Genomic DNA, 24,626 nt, shown 5'->3' with positions numbered 1-24,626 from the left:
GAAAAATATCTGAAACTTTTCTTTTTTTTACCTACTCTGGTTTACCGCCTGTTGTATTTGTCTGCTTCATAGTCTTTGTTATGGATTCTAATATTACACTGTTGAGCAGCACATCTTGTTACAACTTTTTTTTTCAGATTCAGAAACTTACTGCCTCAGTCTAACCAACCTGGCTTTGTTATCATGGCCAATTTAACACTTAAACCACTTTCCAATTCCAGTTTTATACTTTTTACACACATACTGTATGTTTTACAAACAGTATCAGGAACACACAACTTTTCACCTCAAGGTCTGATGTGATTGGTCAAAAGAAACTTAGCCAGTAAGAGGGATTTTCACATTTCACTAAGTTACATTGTTCATTTATTAAAAAAAAAAATCTTAAATTGTTTTCTTTGTATTATTTATACAGACACGACCTCTGAATGCAGTTTTCTTGGCCTCCAACAAATTTTGTTCTCTGTCACTGCTGACAGAATAATTTGTGGCCTCTTTCAGTGCAAGATGTGATCACATCACTGTCACCTCGTAGGACTTAGGCTTTTAATAAGCTTCAATTTAAGTGCTTTTTCCACTTTCATTTAAATTCACCTTTTAAAATTTCCTTTGGTCAACCCAGAAGTACATTTGGTCTTTTGTTGGTTTTTACATTACAGTAATAACAAGGTCTAATATTTTAGAGGTGAAAACAGAGAGAGTAGAGTAGAGTAGAGAAAACATAGGTGTTCAGTTTTTTCAGGTTAATGTAATATATTTAAAATGAAATCAAGATGTCACAGTGCATTAGAAGACATAAAATGGAGACTGGAAATAAAAAAATAAAACTCCCCTGAGAGACTATGGCAATAACCTCTGTAATTGTTTTCTTTTTGGCTGCTATTCAGTTGTCATGTGGAAAACACTGACAGTTTGACATATTATTGGCTCTTATGTTTACTGAGGTGAACAGAATGTGAGAGAATTAATGTATGAGATACCACTCATTTATTTTTTATGCTGCTCAGCAAACTTGTCACTCCATCCTAATACTTTTGTCTGAATCTTAATAAAAATCAATCACATTTTTTTTTCTTTTTCTTTTTTTTTCTTCTAATCTGATTTCAGTAACAATGGTAAATGGATAAATGGTTGTTTAACGTTAATTGGCCATTGAGAGTTCTTTTTTAAATTAATTGTGAGTTTTCCTAATTGATTCAAACCTAAAACATTTGAATAGGATTCAGGTTCAAGTTTAGCATGTTTCACATTTTAGAACAAGCACAAAACCAGAATAGTAGGGGGAAAAGTGTACCATCATTTTAACACCCAAACAAAATGTAAACACTTTTAGTAATCAGCATTGCCAAAAAATAGAGAAAAAAGAGGGAAAGATTATATGATCTGCTGCATTTGGCATGACAACAATAAGAAGCCATTTTAAGAGTTTTGCCAGTTTTACTTCACTGTGGGAGATCATCCTGCATGAAAATATTTTACTGTGCAAGTGACCAAGTGAAATTATTGAAATTAATGATCACTCAGATGAGATAAACCAGATGTCTTGGCTTTATTTTATTTCATATTTATGTGCTCATATATATATTTTACCCATTTGCCCCAGATCCCTGATTTACTGAGAATTCAGCTTCAGTTTGTATGTACAGCAGAGGGGTTTTTTTTTTTTGGTGAAGGAGTTGTGAAATGCACTACTGGTAATGCATCATTGGGTTGGCGACACAGTGTGCAGCCCACTGAGCGATGTTCTCATGTTTATTCATCTACAAAGTGGATGAAGATGAACAAATCTGAAATCTGCGATTAGAGTCATGAGCCAATACCTTTCTGGAGGCACCAGGGGGTGGGTTTGTTTTGTGGAGAAGGTTCTTTGTTGGTCTCCTTTCCCCTACGGCTGTAGTTTTAGAGCCATTGTAGTCTCGGTACCACACATCCTCCTCATGCTTAACCAGTTTTGCATTAGCCAAGTTTAAGAATTTGTCTAATAACACACTGTCCACAATCTAAGTCAGCAAGCATGACAAATATCACACTACCACGCAAGTGCTGTGTATGTTACAGGGAGCACGGTGACATACTCCCATGTGACTCGCCCCGTCTGTTCTTAATTAAGCTGAACTGTGTTATTATAAGGAACGTCTCCTGGTTGAGGTTCCATAAGCAGTAACTTTCGTATCATATTTCCCCAGAAAAGGGTCATATATGAAGTCATGCACAGTTGCTGTACCAAGTCACATTTTCCTTTAGGCAGGGGAAACATTTGAATTCCACATATTCATCTGTAAATATGATGAATCTAAAATAAGCCTGAATTTTGAATGTCAATTGGTCATTTTAATAACCTACTTACCGAGTTGCATCTTCACATCCTTCGCTTAGCAGCAATATGCTGCAGAGGAGCATAGTAATGCACCCTGTAAAAAAAGCATAAATAACAAAATAAAAGCATTACTTCTGGTCCTTGAGTGCAGCGCCAACCTCTTTCAGAATGTTTTACCCTGATGGGTATTAGCCTGCGACCTTCTGCTGCATTCAAAAAAGCTTTCTCAAACTGCTTTCCCAAATGTAGTTATACAACATAAACATGAATATACATTATGCTGGAGTTGTTGTCTTTTTTTTTTCTTCCCTTTTTAATGTCCTGTTCATGTTTAATTAGAGGGGCATAATGAAGTGAAGTCACAGCGTGCCCCTCCTCTGGAGTGATTGCAGAGGGGGCGGAGGAGGAATCTTAACTTATTTTCACTTCGTTTTCACCTCCTCACATTTCTTCATTTCACATGGGCTGGAAGCACCCGCGGCGTTCTCTTTCCCTTCTCCAGAGCAAAGTGAATGTGACTTTTCTAAGGGGGTCACAGGATGCCTGGAGGCCTGTGGGTGTTACTGGACTGTTGCCTGCTCTTAGCTTCACTGAGGGGCTTGTCATAGATTTCATCTCCACAGAAATGAGCCGGGGGGCCCTGGCCAGGAGCACAAGCAGCCAACGTTATGAAGGGCCCATGCTGATTATTTCCCTCTGACATCGCATCCTGAGCTTTCCGCATTAATCCCAGACAAAGGCAGCCCTTCAGTGCTGTGCCAGAGCTCAAATTAGGAGCCAGATAATGGCCTTGTTGAGATCCTGCTCTGTTCACCGAGAGGCAGAGCTCCAGTTGAAATCCTCCTCTTCAATATTCCTTCCCTCCTGCTTGTTCTTTCCCTCGTCAGACCACCTTTCCACTGTGTTTGGACTGTGACGGAATTCAGGTGACACAATTTCACTCCATTCCCCCCCAAACCCAACCCCTCCTGCCCCCATTCACCCACCTTTAATTTGATGGTGGCTTGGCCGGGCTTGGGCCTGTGCCGGGATGTGGATCGCCACGGGCTGTGAAACTGATAGCCAGTCAAGACTGGAGTGTCTGTCTCCAGCCTGATCTAGTCTGCAGGAGGGAACAAAGGGGGCCTTACAGGGCTCCGCAGGGTGGATTAGTTCCAAGGAGCCAATGGCAGGGGCTGCTGGCTGGCTCGATGGAAGAGGACCTGCTGTGGCCCCAGCGGTGGGTCACTGCACAGGCACACACACCAAACCCCCCCAAGTTCACTACTCCCCATCCTACAGCCCTGCACTTCAAAAGCCTATGTGTGCTGATTGGAAGGTTGGGGCACCTTGAGGAAGGTGGAGGGACGATGGGCTGGGACAAAGGGCCGCTGGAGGTGGATCGGAATGTGATGAGGGCACAAATGACCTTTGCCCTCAAGATATTAGCTGGAAGATATGGACACTGATCTTTTAATGCCTGATTAAAAAGTGTTGAACTATTGAAAAAGGAAATCTTAATTCCTAGTGTATGTTTTCTTGTTGGGCACCAAAACCACTTACACTTCATTACACACAAAATGAAATGTTGGTCACTGCTAGAAGATTAATTTTCCTTAATTCTTTGGGTTTATTTTGGAGCTGAACTGTTAGCATCTATATAGTGCTGCTGTAGCCGAGCAGCAGCTGCAAGTCAACAGTTACAAGTGGTAACAGATTAGGTAGAAGTAGACTGTATAAAATCTCCAACTCCCCTCTAGCCACATCTGTATTTGTATATTGTATGTAGAAGAGATAAAGATGGATTTTAGCTCAGTGTATCATGGATGGGAAACAGTTTGTCAAATGGAGCTTTATTCACAATGATTGTTCCATCACACCCTCTATATTCAGTCCTTTCACACTTTTAACATGATTTGACTGTTACTGTTTCATTTCCCCCCCCATTGATTTTTGTGTGTTATGAGCTCCTCTCTTCACATTTGGTGCATCTTGACTAAATTGTGCAGCTACAGTAGCTTATGAAAGACAGATGGAGACTCTTCGGTACATCTAAGGTTAGCACTAAAGGTTCTAAAGCAATGTAAAATTTGCCTCAACGCACAATGTCCTTCAGTGTTAAACATGCTCAGAGCTTCATCCTTGACACATTTACGAGCAGAGTTATCATCTAGGCACTTGGGCCATTTATCACATCAAAGGAAGAGCTTTGTTTGTTGACGTGAAAACGACAATAACAGCTAAATTGCCCTGGTTTGTACAAGCTACACTGCCTTTCTCCTATCTGTCTCGACCAGGCGCAATGCAAGGGACAAAGGTATGCGAGCGATTTAATAGTGAGCACAGTCTATTTTTCCATTTGAATTCATTTCACCTTCTTTCTTTGAGGCTGTAGATCAGAAAGAAGGAGTGAGGCAATAGAGTGAGAGGCATGGGGAGAGAGGGGGAAAAGCACAAGGAAAACTGATGCCCTTTCCTCCAGCTAAATTAACAGGAATCACGTGGAAAACAATCTGAGTCTCCAATGAAGGAGGAGGGGGGGGGGGGACCATTAAAATTAGCCCCAAGCTATGGACTGCACCCAATATCACTAAAGCTGCACTCACTACAGATGTGGAGGCTGGCTTACAGGCAAACTATGCTCTGTTCTATAGCTACAATTAAAATCAACCTCGCTGCCAAAAAATAGGAGGGGGAAAGAGGGGGTAGAAAGGCAGACATGGAACATCAAAGACAGATTGAAATGTGTAGTCAGTAATAAGAGTGGTCTCCAAGCCCCGAGGTTCTCCACGGTCCCCTTGTTAATGAGAAATTTTGACCTCTGGTTTGTAAGTTAAACTTGTAATCTCGGTTAATGAAGTAAATCAATCCCAACTCGGGAGTGTTCAGTGTCTCTCCCTTTGCCTTCTCCCCGCCAACCTCCCCTCTGTCCTTCTCTCTTGTGCTTTTCTCCTTCTCCTTCTCCTTCTCCTCCTCCTCTTCCTGCATCCCTCCCAATGTGCCGCCTGGGAGTAAACCGGCCAGGTCTTCAACCAGACAAACAGGAAACTCACAGACCACGAGGGTTCCAGAGCCAGAGGGGGGGTGTAAGGACTCAGAGGACTAGGACCAACCAGGCTGTTTGGTTAAGAAGGAGATGACCAACTGAATGCTAGTAGAAGGGACAGTGTAGCGGAAACCACTTGCTCCTCCTCCCCCTGTCTCCTCTTCCTTTCCATCTTTTCCCCATCTCTATCTAGAGTTTGTTGGGAGTAGTATTTGGTTATAAAGTCATCCCTGGTTGCTGGTAAAGGTGCAGTAATGTGCTAGTACACAATACTCACAACAATACCACAACATCTCTCTTTCTTCTACTTTTCTCTTACTCCTCTCCAGGTCCAGACCATACACACAGTGGAAAAGACAGCTAACTTAACACATGGAGGCTTCAGTTAAATCCACTGGGTGCATTGACATTAACCCCTGATTAGCTGTTGCATTTATAATTTATTTATTTCACCACTAAAGTAATACAGGGTGGAATATGAAGTAGAATGAAATGACTTTAGTTGGACTTAGATCAGACTGTAATGAAACATAAAGATTCCTGTGTGAGTTCCCCTTCTCTATATGCAGTACTACATAAATATGATTAAAGAGGGCACAGAGAGGCTGCTATTGGTTTCATAATGTCAGGAAGATTGTAATATTAGCTTGACTTTACGTCTCAAGGCAATTGTGTATTTCCAGTGAGGACACAAAGGAGACGAGTCGAGTCTTCAGAATGGTTACAGGGGCTCCTTGGCCGGATGCCATGCGTTCTTAGAGCTTTAACACAGTGCACTTTGCCAATATGCCCTTCCCTTGCACAGTGCAGACCACAGTGGTACCCACCAGTGGTTATTGCACTCTGGTCTATGGGTTAAAGCATTTAAAATGCAGCTATAGCATTAGCATGAAAAGATAAATACATTTATTTTTTTCTACAGTTATGTGGAATACATTTATCCATAGTTCCATCCTGAAACGCTTTGTACAAAATATGACACACACGTCTACATTTGACCTAAAGTACTGGAAGCTGATGTAATTTTAGCTGCACCTAACAATAACATGACATTACAGTTACATAGTACTGTATCTACAGTATATCATGTATAATTATTTACAGTCACATCCTGAAAGAATGTCACTGTGTACGCAGCTCATTGTGACATCCTTTCAGTATATGAAGTATATTAATGGATAGAAATTGCAGCAACTGATGTTTTGAGATAAAGAAGAGTATGTTGCAAATCATGATTCGTTAAAGACATAAATCAAAGCCAAAGCTGCAAATAACACACAAGAGTCCACAGCCATGCAGTGCCTTAAGCTAAACGCTAACATCAGCATGCTAACATGTTCACAGTGACAATGCTTACATCCTGATGTTTACCAGGTATAATGTTCACCATGTGTACCAGCTTAATTTGGTGTGTTAGCATGCTAGTATTTGTTAATTAGCACTAATCACAAAGTACAGCAAAAGTCAGGGGGGTCATTCAAATTCATCCCCTGGGATCCTTGAATATCTGTCCCAAATTAATGGAAATCCATCCATTATTTGTCAAGATATGTAACTAGAAACCAAAGAAGTCAGCCTCATGGTGGCACTAGAGGGAAAGTGAGGAGATCACCAAAGTCATTAGGGTTCATCCTCTGGGGACTGTTAATGTCAAAATTTCATAGCCATCCATCTAATATTTGTTAAGAATTTTCAGTCTGGGCCACACCTTAAAGAAACTTAAGAAACAGAAGCTTGATATGTGATTATATGTTCTTGATGTCTTAGAACCAAAACGGGCTTTTAGTGAGTTGGGAACACATTTCCAAATTATTTTACCATTTAAATTCAAATCTTCATGGAGCTGACCAAGAGTTCAGCGTGTTTGTTTTTAAGAGAATCTCTGACCAGCCTGTTTCTTCTATTGTCTTTGTTCACACTGTCCAACCAGTCAGTTCTTGACTGCGCACGTGAACTGAAACATGTATAGAATGAAGGACCAGAAGACATCCTGGTGACTATATGGCATATTAAATATATGGTAACTGTCAACTTGGCATGACTTGGCATCACTGGCTTTAATCCCTTCATTCACTTAAAGTTGCTGAAAGGGCTTACACACATACACACGCACACACACACACACACACACGGGCAGTCCATGCTCCACCACCCAGGTCATTCAGGCTTAAGTTTCTAGTGAGTCACACTTAAAGAAATAAGACAGCAATTAAATGTTCCCAGTGAAGGAGAGAGAATTCCTACATTTTATAGGTAGCTCCACCAATGCCAGTCAGACCATGAAAGAAAATATATATTATTCACTGACTCTATAAGATCATATTACACAGTTGGATTATATACTGAAATATCAGTGGCTATTGGTAAATTGTATTTACCTGATGGTGCTCCATTGAAACTAGAAAATCAATCTGCATCACTAAAATAAATCTCAACTTTCCCTTAAGGGACAAAACAGTACACACTTACACTAAAATCTAAGTGCTTAGAACCATCTCTCGATTAACACATTTATATGATTTTCATGCTTTTGGCAGTGTTTGTAAACCTTTTTGTGTAGATAGCTAAATGGGATCAGAGCTTATCTTTGGGACCACTTTTGACTCTGTCTTATAATTTAAACATCCTGATCTTACAGCAAATTTTGAGGAAAATTCTGTTTCTCTCACATTTATGAAGAAATGGTGCCATTGTTTCCTCTGTAGAATGGATGGCCTCACGGTCTACACGATGGTTTACTGTTTCAGCCTTGGGTTCTGACTAAGACAGAGTCTTAGTCAGAGTCTTAGACAGTCTACAGGTCTGGGACAGGTCAAGACAACAAGAGTTCAGCTGACACCAAAAAAAATCTTTAAAATGATTGAATCCTACCTCACAAATATACATTCAACAAATTAAAAGTAGTTGATGCGAACCCTTTTTGAATAGTTCCTAAATCAATCTTGCATTTATATATGTACATGAATGTAAGCATTAGTATTAACACTGTAATCTCCTTATTTAGATAAGAAGCTCCTATATATCCACATTCATGGCAAAGTAGTGATCCCCCTCATTTCTGCCTTTAAAACTTTGCCCTGAAATAATGGTTAAATATACAGTTTTGACAACAAAGTTGAGCCCCAGGCACTTAAAAGATACCCATCTTAAAGAAATTAATTACCTCCCTTGTTAATCTTGATATAATTAAATTTCTGAAGAATGAAATTTGCTGCCTCCCCCCCTCCCCTCCTCCTCACTGCTATGGAGGCGGGTCGATAATGGCTGGCTCTCTAGCTAGCCTGCTGGCCAGGGACATGGGGACAGCCTAACATCCTGGGCTCCATGCTGTGCTATACCGCATTGTGCATACCCACTCTCCTCATCCTACGCCTTCACCGCTCATAGGGATAGGCAGAGAAAATGCCTCAATCTCTGCTTTTCCATTTTGTGCCTCCTTGTGTTTCCTTTATCCTGTAGGAGACAGAAACTCTGGGCCTTCAAATTCTTATTCTTAACATGTGATAATGTTGTCGAACGACTTGAGAGTTTTAGAGCGCGGGCGCTGCTAATGAAGTTGTCAACACGGAGCCTCTGAAACTTACATGGTGGAGCCCTGGAGAGCTGGGAGAGTTCTTTCTGTTATGGCTCACTTAAGAAACTCCTGTGTCTTTGTGTGACTTACTGTCGTTATTTATAGGACCTCCTGCGATGCTGTTAGATTCAGCCCTGATTGCTTTCAGGGAGCAGTGCATTTTCTTGTTGCTCTGTGTTTAAGTTTGTTTTCCTTTGACTTTAAGTTTTACGTCAGCTCCATTGTCAGCTGTCAAGGTTTGAGCCTGAGGAAAGAAAGGAGAAAAAGCTGGAAAAGATCTTTCATTAGGTGCTGGCAGGGGGGCAGGAGAATGCCAAGGAGGGTGGATGAGAGGTGGTAATATGTATAGAGTAGGCAAAATACTACAACTAGATGGCAGAAATGCCAACATAGAGAGCAGTTTGAGTTTTCCAATATCTGATTCAGGACTTTTCACCGTGGAGGTGTATATCATACATTCTGTAGGCAGCAGTTCTCTGCTTAAAGCTCAATACTAAATAATTGAGCACCATCTGTACATTTACAGGATCATAGCTGATCTCTAGCAGTTTGCATTTTTTAAAAATTTCTGTCAAAAAGAGGATTTTATATGTAACCTACACACGTGCTCTAGCAGTCTCTTGGCTACTAACCTTGATGTATTTATCAGTATATGTGGAAAGGTCATTGGAAGTGAACGTTATGGTACATCAATAATACTGTACACCGATAAAGGTTTGCACAAGGTTTAATTGATGCAAAGCTACACAAAAAGACTGCATTCAACAAATGTAGTAAATATTTCAAATGTCTATTGAATGCTCATTTATAATAGAGAAATATTTATTGTGTTTATCAAAACTATATAACCACTCACATAACCCAGCAACAGATGAGTAAATGTAAATTGCAAATGTATATTTTTGTATATGTTTTGAGCCATGGCAAGTTCTTGCTTTCTGGCAACACTGTTAAGGCTAAGTTCAGATTCATTTACTCGTGAGTATATCTGTAAGTTGATCATTCCCACCCCTAAAATCTACTGCTGTTAACTACCCCCATTATTCCCCTCTCTAAGCTTTTTACTACAGGCCCCAGAAGTTCCATTTTTTTTCTCAGTCTCCCATGGGGAGAGGTTCTGCTTTGGCTTCCAGTTACATATGAGCTACCCCCTCATAACCTGGACCAACCACCAGCTACTTTACTCAGCAGAGATGGTCCACATAAATGTTGCTCAAATGACACAGTTCTTATCTGTCATTCTGTCTAAAGACCATTTATTTCATTGTTTTGTGCTAAAATATTGATGTGATACAGTGTCCTCTATTTTGTCTTTTAGGGGGAAAAACAGAACATCTAAAATTAGCTTCAGAAAATGGTGAAAGAGAACAAACAAGGCGATCCATTAGTGAGGATGGGTTATTGGCTGACTTGCCTCTTCTCATGGCGGCCCATTAAAAGTGGTAATGTGTGCCTGCAGCAGTGCCTGGGGAAGAAGAAGGAGGCCATGGAAGGCATATTTCACATGCATCAGACACTGGAATTAAATAGACCAATGTTCCCTAAAAAGACTGAAGTACATCTCTTTCTGATGTGCGTCCCGGGCAAAAATTCATTGATCTTAGAATGTCCCTTGGCAATTATAAAATATTAAATCCAAGTCGCACTTTTCGGCTCAGCTTAATTTTTTTTTCCTCGCTTTTCACTGCTTTCCATTTGACCAATTTAGAAAAAAAGTTGGAAATGGATGGCCATGAAAAAAAAAAAACGGCACTGATAATAAAGACTGTGCCCACTTTTAGATATCTTTTGTTATGTTTCTGTATTGTTTTTGCAGAACATCTCAGATCATTAAACGGGATGAGGTCCCAGCAAAGCAGAGAGCGCCTGAAACATGTCTTGTATGACATCTTTATTTCTGAGCACAAGGTCTTCTGAGCTGCTGATGCCTGCTTCAGCACTCTGGGGATGACAAATATTTGTCAGCTGCTTTCCATTAGGTTTGTGGCCCTGGCGCTCGCCTCCCTTGCCCCTTTATGTCCCTCAGAGATTACAAAGGGGTCCACAGTTAATTGCCCAAATCATTAAATTTAACATATATCTCAATAAATATAATCAGCCAGCTGTTTGACAAGGTACACAGTTCATTAAGTGTCCTTGCTTGTTTGTCGTTTCCCTAATTAAGATTTAGAATCGATCATTGAGTGTGTAATGTACAGTGCAGCTCGGCTTGCACGGGGAGTCTCTCTGCTCAGACGAAAAGGAATGGCATCCGCTTGCTAAAGCTTTACCATTTAGCACACTGACTGCAATGGGAATTAGACATCCTGTGCTAATTAGGGAGGCCAATTAACTGTGAAATTCAGGCGTTTTTGACAAATAATCTCAGCAGAATTCAGACATCACCATGCACATGAATGTTATCGGTCCTGAATGGGGAGAGGAGAAAAGGCTACTGGCTCGACTGCTGTTTCATATGTGTTGCTGAAAATGTTGTGTCCTCCAGTGCTGTCAGTTAGCGTGCGGTCTATTACTGTCTCACAAATTGAGTGGGCCCATTCTGTCTTACATACAGACCCATACTACTGAAACCCATAAATATGGCCATGGCACGTATGTGCATATTTACAGTATGTTTAGTACCATTTAAGCAATAGGTTAGATTTAATGTGAGTGTTACTAAGTGTACTAAACCACTAAACAATGATGTAAGTCAGTGCTGTTTCTGTGAGGAAAATAATTGTGATAACCACATATTTTTTTGTTAGATTTAAGTGGTGCGTTGTGAGGTCTGGCTCTGGTTTGGCCTCTAAACAGCAGAACAATGATGATGCATTTGGCCGTGTGTAGCAGGCCAGCTGCCCAACACTTGACCTCTATTCGCTTTTCCCGAAACAAAGAATTGGCATCACCAGAGAACCTCAGTGTTTCTGTGTCTCTCATTCCCATTTTGATTCATGATCACATGTATTTTTTAGATTGCATAAATTATGTATTTGTTGGACTAATGAACGCCCTCCACTGGTAGAACTTTGGGAGAGTTGTGAATAGCTTGATGTGGCCTCTATCACCAGCATCACTGCTCTGATTACTTGTCATGGCAGTTCTGAGCAATAGGAGCTGAAAAAGACATATCAGGCCTTTTGGAGCGATTTTTATATACACATGCAACGAGGTCCACAGAGCCACAAAATGTAAACATACCTCCTCGGCTGGTCTGTGTCACTGCACTCTACTCCTTAGTTGTGTGTTTGTGCGTGTTGAGATGTGTGCAGGAATGCGTGTGTGTGGTCCGACTTGTTGACAACTATAAAACAGGCCCCTGCTGTCTTTATTACCTGTCCGACCTATCCCAACTGCTTTGTTCCTGCAATACACAGAAACACATTTAACCGTGCTTGTGCTGGCGCTTTCTGTTCATTCTGAATTTAATAGAAAGCCGCCATCACACCGTGGAAGGCAATGGCTGTGGGTGTATGCTGAAGCTGTTTGGATACCAGGCAGCGCCGGAGGTGTGTTTGCTGGGCGCCGATGGGCAACTCCTGCAGCTGCCCGCCTCAGGTTCAGGAAGAATTGAGTACTTCCTTTTACAAGATGTGTAATTATTATGGCAGACAAGGGTGTGGATTTAAACCAAGTCAATATGTAGATAAGCGTTATACACACACGCACGCACACACATACACACACACACACAGCTGCCTGGAAAATGATGCTGTTGTATGTGGTATAATAAAGCAGGTTGCCAAAATGCTGTGCAGGTAGGAAGGAAGCCTCCTGGGCCTGTGGAAGAAGAATCTGATGGGAGGAATGAGGCCTCCAGGAAAGCGCCAGCAAAACTGTAATGAAGAGCTCCTTAACTGGGTCCAAATTTTGCAATGCTGCCTACCATGTTCACCCCCAACTCACCCCACATTCCTAACTGACAGTGTATTATGTGATTTTAATTTTGATCTTACTGTGCCATGGGTATGTGCATGTATGTTGTGGCATAACTAGACCAACTCTGTAAGTGTGTTTAAATTAAAGTTGAATTAACATCATAAATGCACAGAATGGTAAAGGAAACATTTGTTTCTGAATAGCTGTAAAAGCTCTGTCAGTCTGTCACCCTGGCAGCTCGGCGGATGAGAAACTATGACACTGGGGGTCACAAATGTTCACAGAAGCTCTCTTTTTTTAAAAAAGAAATCCTCCAGTAAAGTTCTGGTTCGTCTTTCTGGGCCATCTATATAAAACATGAAATTCTACACTTTCCCCAGAAGAGCCTGGATTTTAATCAGACCTGCTCTTCAGACAGCCGCTTCCCTGCCTCTCATACTTAGCAGGCGTCACATCAGGTGCATGGGGACCAGTGACAGCGGCGCTGGAACTGAGCCTGTGATGGCTAAATGATGTCAAAAATGGCCCCATTTATGTCAATTTGAGATCAAGGACCAATTCATAGTGTGAACCGCTGCCGTAAATGCGCTTTCTAATCTCCTCCATCTGCATATCTACTGTGGGCCCCTTGGTGCGTTCCTTTTCTTGTAAGTGAAATGTGTGACTGCTCATATGAGGATTTATGTGAAGACTGACAGTTCGGCACACAGCACATGTCTGCAGAGCGACGGGATCCGTCGTGCTGCCTTTTGGTCTCTTGTCTCATTCTCAAGTCAGTATCTGTTAGTGCTCGGGTTCTGTGTTATTCAGTGCCATGCTATTTTGCTAGCCTACTCTTTTCCCTAATTAGGCCATTTGCAGGATGCGTTCCACTTAGTGTGGTCATTTATGTTCGATACCAGTCTGAACTGATAGGCTTTTGTTAACTGGTTGTTCCTATTTGGAACGTTTCGCAAAGACATCAAAGGGCGGACCACAAGCCTCATTTGGCAACTTCTCCCAGCTATCCATCGGCTGCAAAACACCCCAGTGCCTTGATTATTAACTCAGTCACCACCCTCTCATTCAACTTGAATTAAAAATTAAAAACCAGCAGAAATGACAGTGCCACACCATTGAAAGTAAAGTGTGCAAAACCAACAAGGGCTCATTAGTGAGTAGTTCTGAAGACAAGCATTCTGACTTGAGACTCATTACACTTCTCCTATTTTAACTCTAATTGGGTTCATTTTATATATGAAACGCCTTGAATATTTAATGTTGAAAAAGTTCTACTTCTGATACTTTATGTAGCCAAAGATACTTGGCCTGCGTTAATTGTCCAGGTTATCAGGCAGGCTGTTAGCAGTTTCTCAGTTACTCTTGCTCTCTCCATAGAAAACACCAAAGAGGAAAGACACCGAGCACGTTCTTTGGTGGATTATTGATTGGATCGTGATCTTCAGACAAATAAAGCCGATTTACAAATCGCAACATCAACAAAATCATCATCTGGATTGTTTTGATATTAGCTGCTGCACTGCTGTTGTACAATTCTGATTGGAGACAATAGGACTTTCTATTCATTTAATAGCCAATAATAACTAATATGTGAACAAACCGTTATTACCCACAATCCTAAATGGTGTTGCCAACTTAAGCTACAAAGACACAGCTAATAAAGCCTTTGCAGTTTTTAACAAGTTGTTCAGCTAGCCAGGCTTAGAGCATTTTAATTAAATAGATTAAAAACAATGTTATGGTTTCTTCCTCTGCTTGCCTTCACACAATCTTTTGTTTCTCTCAGGTTGAAAAGAAAGGAGGGGGGGGGGGGGTGTGGGGTGGGGGTGGGGGCAGATTGTGTTTCCAGGCAGGAAAGTTTGAAGTTCTTTGTTTGGAAGCGAGGTTCCGGGTGCAGCACACTGTTTAGCTTGGCGACCCTGTGACTGTCTTCTGAGGAACTGTATGAGCAGCCCTGCAGAATAGTGCTCCAGGGTCAGCTTTCATCTTAGCAGTAACCTGTGGACTTTGAAACTCAGGGCGATGGAATTGCAGCTTTGTCAGTACACTACTAATTAGAAAATTCCTGACCTCGAGCAAGATGTTTTAATTATGTGTTGTGTCAACGAGTTTGCAGATTTAATCCACCGTTGATACACACTCAAGTGTGCAAACTGTGTCGCACATTGTAGTAGATCACGTGGAATGGTGAAGGGGCATTTTGCTCCATCTTTCCCTGCCCCACGTAACCTTACGCCTTTCCTGCACCGTGTTTGTTAAGAGCCATCACATGCTTAAGTAGCCAAATTAGACGTGGAGTTAATGTGTTAGCTCGTGAAAAAGCTGGTCTGATTTGCATTGGTTTGTGGGAGGCTGAACAATGTGACAGTATTGTGCTGGGTGTGAGCTCTCTGTTGCAGTGAGTCAGTGTGAGGGAAGGCAGGAAGGGGTTAAACAGAAATTGAGCGGGGATGCTGGGGGCAGCAGTGCTGCAGAACATAGCAGTGTTCGTGCGAAGGCAAGTCATTTCCCGAAACACTGCAGACACATGGCCTGCGGCACTCTAAAACCTTTGGAGACCAAAATGGCTTGCAGGAGTTAGAAGTAATAAGGTGTTTTTTTGCCTTCTTTCTCCTTGACTGAAATTCTGCACGGTTGCTATGCATTGCCATGGAGCTGTGTAGCTGTTTTTATGGTTTATGTGGGTATTAAGATGCTCTGCAACTGGCCATTTTTGAGATTTGTTGTTCTTTAGTTGTGAAGCAAATGGAAGTTGTTTGTTTTGAAAGTAATTCCCTCATTTTTTTTGCCATGATCAGAATGCTAGACCTCACTCTCATCCCTTTATATTTTCCCCTTTATTCTCTCAGTTTTTCTCTCTGCTGTTCACAAAATGACAAATTAAAAAAAGCACATATTAGACAGGAAAAAAAACAGATATGGCGAATGTGTTTCACTGTGCTCCATTTTTAAAAAGCACAGTGAAGTGGCAGCTTCTTGTTTAGGCTTTACCACAGAAAGGGAACCTGTTATAGGAACAAAGGCCATTTGTGTCAGTGCATGAACATAAAGCTGTGGTATTAGTCCATCCTGACCTCTTTGATTATCGGTGGACTGCACCAAAACCCCTTTCATCCTTTCCCCTAGTTCTGTTAATCTTGGCTGCCTTGTCTGCTTCAAAGCAAGGCTCCGGCATATAATCTGGGTATGTACATCTGTGAATTATTATTCTAATTCTTTATACGTTTATTAGAGCTGAATAAACTCCACATCAAATACATCACTCGGGCAATGTCAGAAAGCCCGGGGCAAATCAGCCGACATCTGTTAACTCTTTCAAAATGGCCTCATCCAGCATGTCTGTGGGCGTAGAGGAGCGAGGAAAAGGGAGAGGCGAGAGAGGGAGAGAGAAAGTCTCTGTTGCTGATTAATGGCGGCCGTAGGAGAGGCGTTTCAGGCCGAGTGTGGAGATGAAGCGGGGCTGCACTCCCACGGCTGGGCACCACACTGTAAACACTGTGAAGGGACGATGCAGCGTTCCCCGACTGAAATGCGGCGTGGAGGAGAACATGTGGGAAAGCTTTGCTTCCTGGCACCTAGTCAGTCAACCAGGCAGCCAGTCAGCCCTTCAGTCAGTAAATTAGTCAGCCAGTCATGAGTCAGTCAGGCCCTCAGCCAGTCAGCCACACAGCCGGTTTTTAGTTAGTCTGTCAGTCAGCACATCAGTGAGTCCTTCAGTCATCCAAGCATGTATTCCGGTTTGTCAGGGTGTCAGGTACTCCTGATGAGAGGAGGCCCACCAGGAGTACCTGACTACCTGCAAGGCGCTTTAACGGGTCTACCAGCCACTTGCACTTTGCAAACACAATCATTGTTTGCTGCCTGCCAAAGTGGCCGGCTTTATACACAAAATTCATCAATATTTTACTAGTGGCTGCTGTTAATTTCCACCCTGGCTTTAACTTCATAAAACACCACCTGGCTCAGCTTTTGCTTCACTTCTTTGTTTAGCTTGTCAACAGTCTGTCTCTGTTGTGCTATATATGTCCTCCCTGCCTGAAGCACAGACATCAGACTATAAACGGATTTTTCAGCATCAAAGTAATAACAACAATAGAGTAATGTTGCATCATGAACAGCTTATCTATTTCTCAACCAACATGGGGCTAGTCTTTATCCTTCAACATGAATGCTGAGCAATGTTTTCCCCCATGTTGCAGTTTTAGTTGACACAGTATGTTGGCCACTGTGTTGCCACATACTGGTACATACAGTACATGTGTGTATGTGTGTATATGTGTGTGTGTGTGTGTAAGTTCTCCCAGCATGCAGCCCCTGTGTGCAACTTTTGCTGTGAGGAGTGGAGTGCTGAGACAGCAGGTTGGCCCTGTGCAGGGCTGAGCAACTCTGTGTGCCTGGCAAAGTGGGCCATTAACCCACCGCCCTAAGGTGTGACCTGGGCCAAATCCAATATTGGCTCCGGCATCAAGGCACAGGTGCCATTCAGGGTTCAAAGCCACAGATCAGCAAGAACCCCACCACCGCTCCTGCCCCACCACCCCCTTCCCCTTTCTCAAACAATAAAGGACTGAATGTAAATTCCTCAAGACACCTACAAGCATCACTGCTGCCGCTGCACAATTGGACTCGGGGAGTCAAAAGCTCTTGTGAGAAAGAGAGAGAGAGGGTGAAAACATACATTATTAATAAAAAGTAAATTTAGCTAAATTAATTTTAGTCCTCTCAAGGTTGAAGTGAATGTTGCTGGTCATCAGAGGGCTGAGAACATGAAAGTGTGACCCGCTGACTTTGTCATTTTGTTCAAAAAATGTAGATTTTTCTGTGTATGTCTGAGTATTGTATTGTAGATGTATGAAACAATGGATTAAGTTTCCAGCCATAGGGGCCTAGTCACGTTAGCAACACACAGGCACATAAAGGTTAAAATTGTGATCATTCAGAAAGTGGTTCTGAATGTGTCTGTGTGTGTGTGTACGGGGACAAGCCTTCATGGATTCAGGGCCATCGCGTGACCTGCAATTATGAATGTGGACACTACACTAAAACTGCCACACACAGAAAATACTGTAGGTCATTTTGAGTCAGTCCCACATATCATCCTACTGTTGTAAATACTCATTAGAGCATCAAATCTGTATTAATCCGCTGCTGAAAATAGTCCCAGAGTAAAATGTATTTTTACTAATGTTTGAATAAAGTTTTCTAAGAAATAACAGTTTCCAGCTGATTTAGGGGAAAAATTGAAGCTATATATTTGCTATCAGCTCTATAGATTTACATTTTCAGTGACAATGAGTGGGCTTGGTGGTTTTGGACTATTTATGAGATGTGTAGACAGTAAGAACAATAAAGAGTACTCCTGGCCTTATTCTGTAATTTAATATTCGTTGTGGATGACCTTTTTAAATATCAGCAAGTTTCAGTTTTGAAATCTCAGTCATTTAATTGCCTGATTGCCACATCAGAACCTGAGCATGTGCGAAATTTGTCACAGGTTTCTTTTTTGTCTTTTAGTGAGTCTTTTATTCTCTTGTATCGTTTTCCACTTACTGCATTACTCTAATTGTCAGCTGCACAAAACATACTCTGGCACGCTCTTTATGCTTTTGTGTGCACGCACATGTGCTTGTTGTGGCAGTGAAATAGTGTAAAATAATGTGTTTGGCCCATTGGCACTTTGTCATATATGTCAACAGAATGTGGCTGAAGACCAGATCCAGGAAAGAGGCCTCACTACAGAAGAGCTTCTCCTCCTCTCCTCTCCTCTCCTCTCTATCCCCTGCTCCCTCCTTCTCTCTCTCTGTTTTTCTCTCTGTCCCCCGCTCCAAACAAGTCAAATGTCTGAAGAGATGTATCGAAGTATCCCTGCGCGTTCTGTACGATGGATATGTCATATGACATTATGCCTCCAAGCGCCCATCACAGATAAAATGACAGATGCTGTTTTTTGCCTCATGGATCTTTCTTGGCCAAGCTGATTTTGAGACTTTCAGTTCTGCTCTCCCTCTCTATCTCTTTGTGCCTCTGCTCTCCTGCTTTTTCTCCTCTTCTCACTTTTTCTTTTCATCCACCGTGACCTTACAAAGCCTGCCATTTTGTTTTTCATTGAATTTTAGACACAATTACTGTGTAATTGCTGGCGACAGGGAAAGCGTGGTCGTTGATGTCTTGCTTTCCTTTTTAACTGACACTCAGCCATCTGCTTCGGTTAGCGTTGGTGTTTACTCCTCCCATCCCCGCGCCCTCCTCCACAACATGATTTCCTGCGTGTACTGACGAGAGGGATTGGTTTCCATAGATACCAACAACAACATACCGGTGTTTTGGTTGTTGGCATTCTTTATGTGGAGGGCATATAAAGACAGAGAGAAGAGGAGAGGCTGTACTGAGTGAATTCCTGGATGAGCACTGACCTTTCTACCTGTATTTGGATCACTTAAGGCTGCCCCTGTCCCTGAAAGGAATGAGGCATTCTGGGAGCTGCGGCACACTACCTTGGCGGCAATGTCTGGTTATAGTCGCTGTCTCCCTCCTCCCCACCGTCATCCAGTGTGGGCGTGGCAACACCCCAGCACCGACTGCCAGTGGCAACCACTGCCCATCCGTCCAGGTGGATGGATGGCTTTGATTGGTAAAATCTGTGGCCCTGTCGCTCAGCTTACTTGTGAGTGGCAGTAATTGGCATGGCAGTAGGCAGCCCCATCTTTCACATGTGGTCAGCCATGATTGACCTGATTAGGCCGGGGTCGTTCCCCAAAGTGAGGGTCTGGTGTGCCCCAGGCTGACGTGGAGCTGGCTGTACTCACTGCTTCGACACAGCTCCCTCCCAGCACGTCAGCATTACTGACCAGAGATGGTAGATGTGGTTGAGGTAAGTTGTTGGGAGCAGTGGCCTGGCTGTCCTCACTCCTCATCCAGTGTCCCGGGGTCAGAGAGTGTACAGAGGGAAATTTGAGACAAGGCATCGTCATGCAGTGAACACAAAGACAAGCATATGAGGGGGCGGGTGCTGGAGGGACTTTGGTTTGGTTCTTGTAAATTCATACCCATCATATGTTTGCAATTAAGGCCTGTCTGTACTGTGTGTTTACAGAGTGGTGCAATCAATGTAATTGTGAGAGGGTGTTCCTGACTGGAATGTCTGTCTTACTTCTCTCTGCCTGGGTTCAAGTGGGCACTTGCTGGATTTGTTTCCCAGTGTTTCTCATTTACAAATGTAAATGCATCTCTTGATTTGTATCAGCCTCTGTATACACTCCCTTTTTTTTATCGTTCTCATTTTTCCTGGATCAAATACAAACAAGGGCTCCATTTCAGACTGGGACGTCAGCTCAGATCTATGTCAGTGGTGTTGTTTATTTAGAGGGAAAATTTGTTCATATTCCGGGCGATGTAAAGAGCCATAAAACACACTTTAAATTAAAATGTTGGTTTCCCTTGCCATCGGAGCATTTCTCAGTCTTGTGTTCAGCCAGTTTTAAGAAAAAAAAAAATCTCAGAGCACTTGGCTGCACCTGAAGATCTGGACGTTATTAGTGTGTCTTTTTGATCTCATTCATGCTTTGCAAGAGGGATTATTTTTCCTAAATGGAGGTGTACACTTGCTTGGAGGCCACAGCATTCCTTACTATTGATACTGTCAATGTGTTTGCCATTCAACAATGATTACTTCATTTAGTGAATGGGAAACATCGTGTTGCTTACTCTAAACACTGTTGTGTTTCACCATGGAAACTATTCTTTTGACTATGACACTGAGAGACAAACATCCCTTTCTTCACTAAAGACAAAGTGAGGACAAATTCTCCGAAAGAGGAAACACGCATGGTAAATAAAGAAACCCAACCCAAACAAAATAGTAGTTATTTAATGTCCCTTAATATAGAGCACAATTATTTGATTTTTTAGTTCACATAAAAACACATGGACAATAAAAACACACCATGACTAATAAACTGAGGTCCAGGAAAAGGCTCTAGGACATGTGTAGGTTAGGTTTTAGCATGCTGTAGGTCACTGTAGCAGCGCTAATAGCTGCTGCTGATTGATATTAAGCTCCTTTGCCTGTTGAAAGCTCAGCCTGTTGAGTAGACAGGAGATCAAACTTGGTCTGTACTGACGTTTTTTAATTGAATCTGCAGAAAGGGAGTAATTGTATATCATATCCAACTCTAGTATCTAGTCTGTTAACTTTTAAGGCGCTCAGTACTTTAATGATTCCCATCCAGTAGCTCCTGGAGTTTGATTGATGTCAAGAGGTAGTTTACTTTCTGATGATGGCAAACTGATGAACTGTTCTTCTGAAAGAATTAAAGGATTAAAATGAGCGGTATGTTGATTTTGTTTTAGGAACATGCATTTTCACAGTCAAGGGACCTTGATCCGAAATAACTACAGCTCCGTAGTCACATTCAGTTGTAAGATGTAAGATTCTTTTGTCAGGGAAAAAATGATCCATACGGGAATATGTCTTATGGACTGGGGAAAAGTAAGACTGTGATCTGGAGGTGGGATTGTGAAACCGCCATACATCAGCTGCACCCTGCTCTTTAAGGAAGAGCAGGGTGGAGTGAGCTGATTCGGACAGGGATGCCCTTTTAGAAACATTCCGATCTAAAAGGGAAGAGAGTGCACAGTTTGTGTGAGTTGCTGCTGAAAACAAACTGACTAACAACTAATAAACTGAATCATTGTTATGTTAAAAGACAATATTGAATTGTCTTGTATGAATCCCTCCATCTCACCTTCTGGCCCCCTTCCTTGTCTTCAGATTTCAGGTAGCACGGCGGGTTCCCCAGCCAGCTCCTCCGTCCCGTCCACCTCATCGCGCCAGTATACGCGGCAACGCATCACTCGTGTCAACCTCAGGGACTTAATTTTCTACATGGAGCAGGAGAGAGAGACCGCCCACTCCCTCCTCCTTTACCGTGCCCTGCTCAAGTAGCCTCTGCTCCGCTCAGCGCCCACCTCAACCTCCTCCTCTTCCTCCTCCTTCCCAGCCACGTGCCTTCAGATCAGGTCTAATGTTTCAGCTCTGTGTCTCCATATGTACTGTAGTGATGTTTGATGTAGCTTTTACTAAGAAGAAAGAGAGAGAGGGAGAGAGAGAGAAAAAAATGTACAAAAATAAAACTGTTGTTCCGTGTCTTCTCTGTTTAGCCTCACAGTGTGTAGTTAGATCATTCAGTTTAAAGGCCATATCAGAGTCTTTGAGTTGAAGTTGGATTTGTCAGAGGAACGATGTTTTTGTGTCACAGGACTAGACCCAGAACTTGTTCCATGTGTGTTGGGTAGCTATTTATTTGACATCACTGGCAGTAGCTTCAATGATGCAGCTCAAAATAAGGATAATTTTGGCGAAGAGAAGTGTGTTCGCACCTCGATACAAGCTTACTATATTCTCCACGAGCGATTTGTTGAACATAGTTCAATGAATGTAGTTTAGCTGAACTTAATAAATGAGTCTTTCCAGATTTCTGTACTGAGACATCATTTTGAAACATTAAGATTCCAAATAACAGCACCGCGTTCAGTTTCCTTATGTGTAAATAGTTCTTTATGAATTATTTTACAGCATGTATCATTTTAACACATGTAAGCTTTGTAAGAAAAGGAATAACTCATGTGTCAATATTATGAAACCTGATGTTTTGTAAAATCACATGCTTTGAACGAGTCAGAATTAGACAGTTTATTCAGTTCGCCTGTAGTGTATTTGTTATAAGACAGAGTCCCCCCCGACCCTTACGAAAAGGTCATTAAATAAAACCACAGTCCACACTACAACACCAGGTTCTGATTGGTCACCCTCACTGAGTGACTCAATATTTTTATTTATTTTATTTATTTATGTTTTTTTATTCACACATGATGTGACCATTGTCTTTATAACTAAAAGTTTGTAAGGTCGTGTCCCATCATGCCCACTAAGTTTTGGTTCAGAGAGGTTGATACTGTTGGTGTGTGGCTGTGACTGTGGAGAGTGAAAACTCGGCTCAGAGCAGACATTCCTTTATCTTTATCTTTCCCTCTCACTCTTCTGTCAGCACATCAATGATGTCTGGTAAAAAAAAAGAGATTTCAGCTATTCTCAGAGGGGCCCCTGGAGGCCCCTTTAGCCCCCCTCCTTCTTTGATAATGACTGAATGGCAAAGGTAGTTCATGAAGAATTTTAGCTCACAGCCCTTATAGTTGTTTGCATTTTGGTGCAAAATGAAATATCACAGCTGTAAAGTAATGTGTAGCTGTGGTTGAATGCAGTTGGATGATTCCAGTCTAAAATTGATTTACATTTTATCCCCTTTGTTTCTCTCTTTGTATAACTGATATAAGAGAGGAACGGAACAAAACGCCTGCTTTTTACATGTCGTCTTGCACTGTCGCCTTGTTCATTTTTTTTTTTTTACAGTCCTTATTGTATTATGTAATATTGTCCAGTATGTTTTTGTTCGTTTTTTCTATTTAACTAAATATCTTGGCCTCTATGCAGCTTTTCTTGTCATATTGAAATTTATTTAAATATGGGTGACATTTGGAACAATTGTTGTGTATTGTACATTTTGACAGCACTTTTTTTAATATCTATTTTATCTGACAACTGAAAGCTGTCACTGTATTATAGGAAAGAAATGACTCTTTTAAGTAAAAAAAAAAAAAAAACAGTATTGCCAATTTTTGTCAAAAGACACTTATTTTTAACAATTAATATATTTCTTGTTTTTGTTTTTTTTTTGGGATTGGCTTTTATCCTTAACACATTTTCATAAATTTTATCTCCAAAAATACCATGTTTTAAAAACAAGCACAACAATATCTATTGTGGTGATTTGAACTGATTTTAATAATGATTTCTATGGTTTCTGGTGGTTTCACAGGAGGACATTTCTACTACTACTACAGCTTTTTAGCCAAAATATTAGGACAATATTACTGATGTAAACAGACGGAGGAAATAACATTTCATTGTAAGGATGATTTGTAAATATTGTTTACAAAACTATGTGTTTATTAGAACCACGTTATTTTTGGTAAACTCTTGTACATATCTTGAAAATTTCCTGTTTGTGTGAAAAACAATACTTATGTATTTGTACCTATTTTGTAAAGGAATAAATAAGCTGTTTACTAAACTGAGCAGATTCTTGCTCTGTCCATTGCTTCTTTTGTTTTACTCGAGCAGCATGCCCATTAAAATATCTGTAGGTAGGAATCTTAGCAAGAATTTCAAAAAAAGTCTAACATGACTTAATAACTAGGCAATATGTTTCCCCCCGTTCATTCCTTACTCTTCAAAAGAAAAAATAAGCTGTTATGTTTTTGCAGACAGTTTTACCAAAGTCAACTACTAATTCAGCCTGCTTCATTTCCATTTCTAACATTTGCTAAGTACAAACTGAGTCAAGCGCTGCTGCTCAACTATGAAAAGTCCCTCTAGGTTTCTGCTGCTAATTAAGCAGAAGCATTTTTGAAAAGACCAAACCGTTTAACTCAGTGCAAAATATTGGGGTTTGGGAGCACATTGTGTTTTTTTTATTTTATTTTTTTTTTTTATCAAGATCTTGGCCTATTCCTCACTTCCTCTGGAGCTTTAAACTGCTGATCTGGATTCAGCTCTGAAGACGACCTTTCCCACATATGCTTACATTAGGCCGGGGAGATTTATCAGACTTCATCAGTACAATTACAGGACACTGTGTTCAACCTCCCAAATATGTCAGACACATACATTTTTCAAGCTGGCATCATCTGTGATAAATACTTGCGCGCTGTTGCATGACAGAGGTAACCAAAACTAAGCCTTGCCCTCCCCCGTAATGAAACAACATGAGTGCAATGAGACACGCATCTGA

General features: G+C 41.5%; 1 protein-coding gene across 3 annotated transcripts in view; it reads left to right on the top strand.

Annotated features, from left to right (window-relative positions):
• Positions 1-23,900, top strand: part of LOC121183479 (transcription initiation factor TFIID subunit 4-like) — a 92,169-nt gene extending 68,269 nt beyond the window's left edge. For 2 of the 3 annotated variants that reach the window (XM_041040583.1, XM_041040575.1), the window contains exon 14: positions 21,548-23,900. In XM_041040583.1, the coding sequence (XP_040896517.1) occupies positions 21,548-21,721 (174 nt within the window). In that variant the 3' untranslated portion in view covers positions 21,722-23,900. Of the gene's footprint in view, positions 1-10,234; positions 10,528-21,547 lie in introns of those variants that run through there. The other variant, XM_041040592.1, reaches the window with a different exon arrangement.
• The last annotated feature ends 726 nt before the right edge of the window (positions 23,901-24,626 follow it).

The sequence above is a fragment of the Toxotes jaculatrix genome, chromosome 1 (assembly GCF_017976425.1).
Source record: "Toxotes jaculatrix isolate fToxJac2 chromosome 1, fToxJac2.pri, whole genome shotgun sequence".
In the NCBI taxonomy this organism is placed as follows: Eukaryota; Metazoa; Chordata; class Actinopteri; family Toxotidae; genus Toxotes; species Toxotes jaculatrix.
This window is presented reverse-complemented; position numbering and strand designations above follow the sequence as displayed.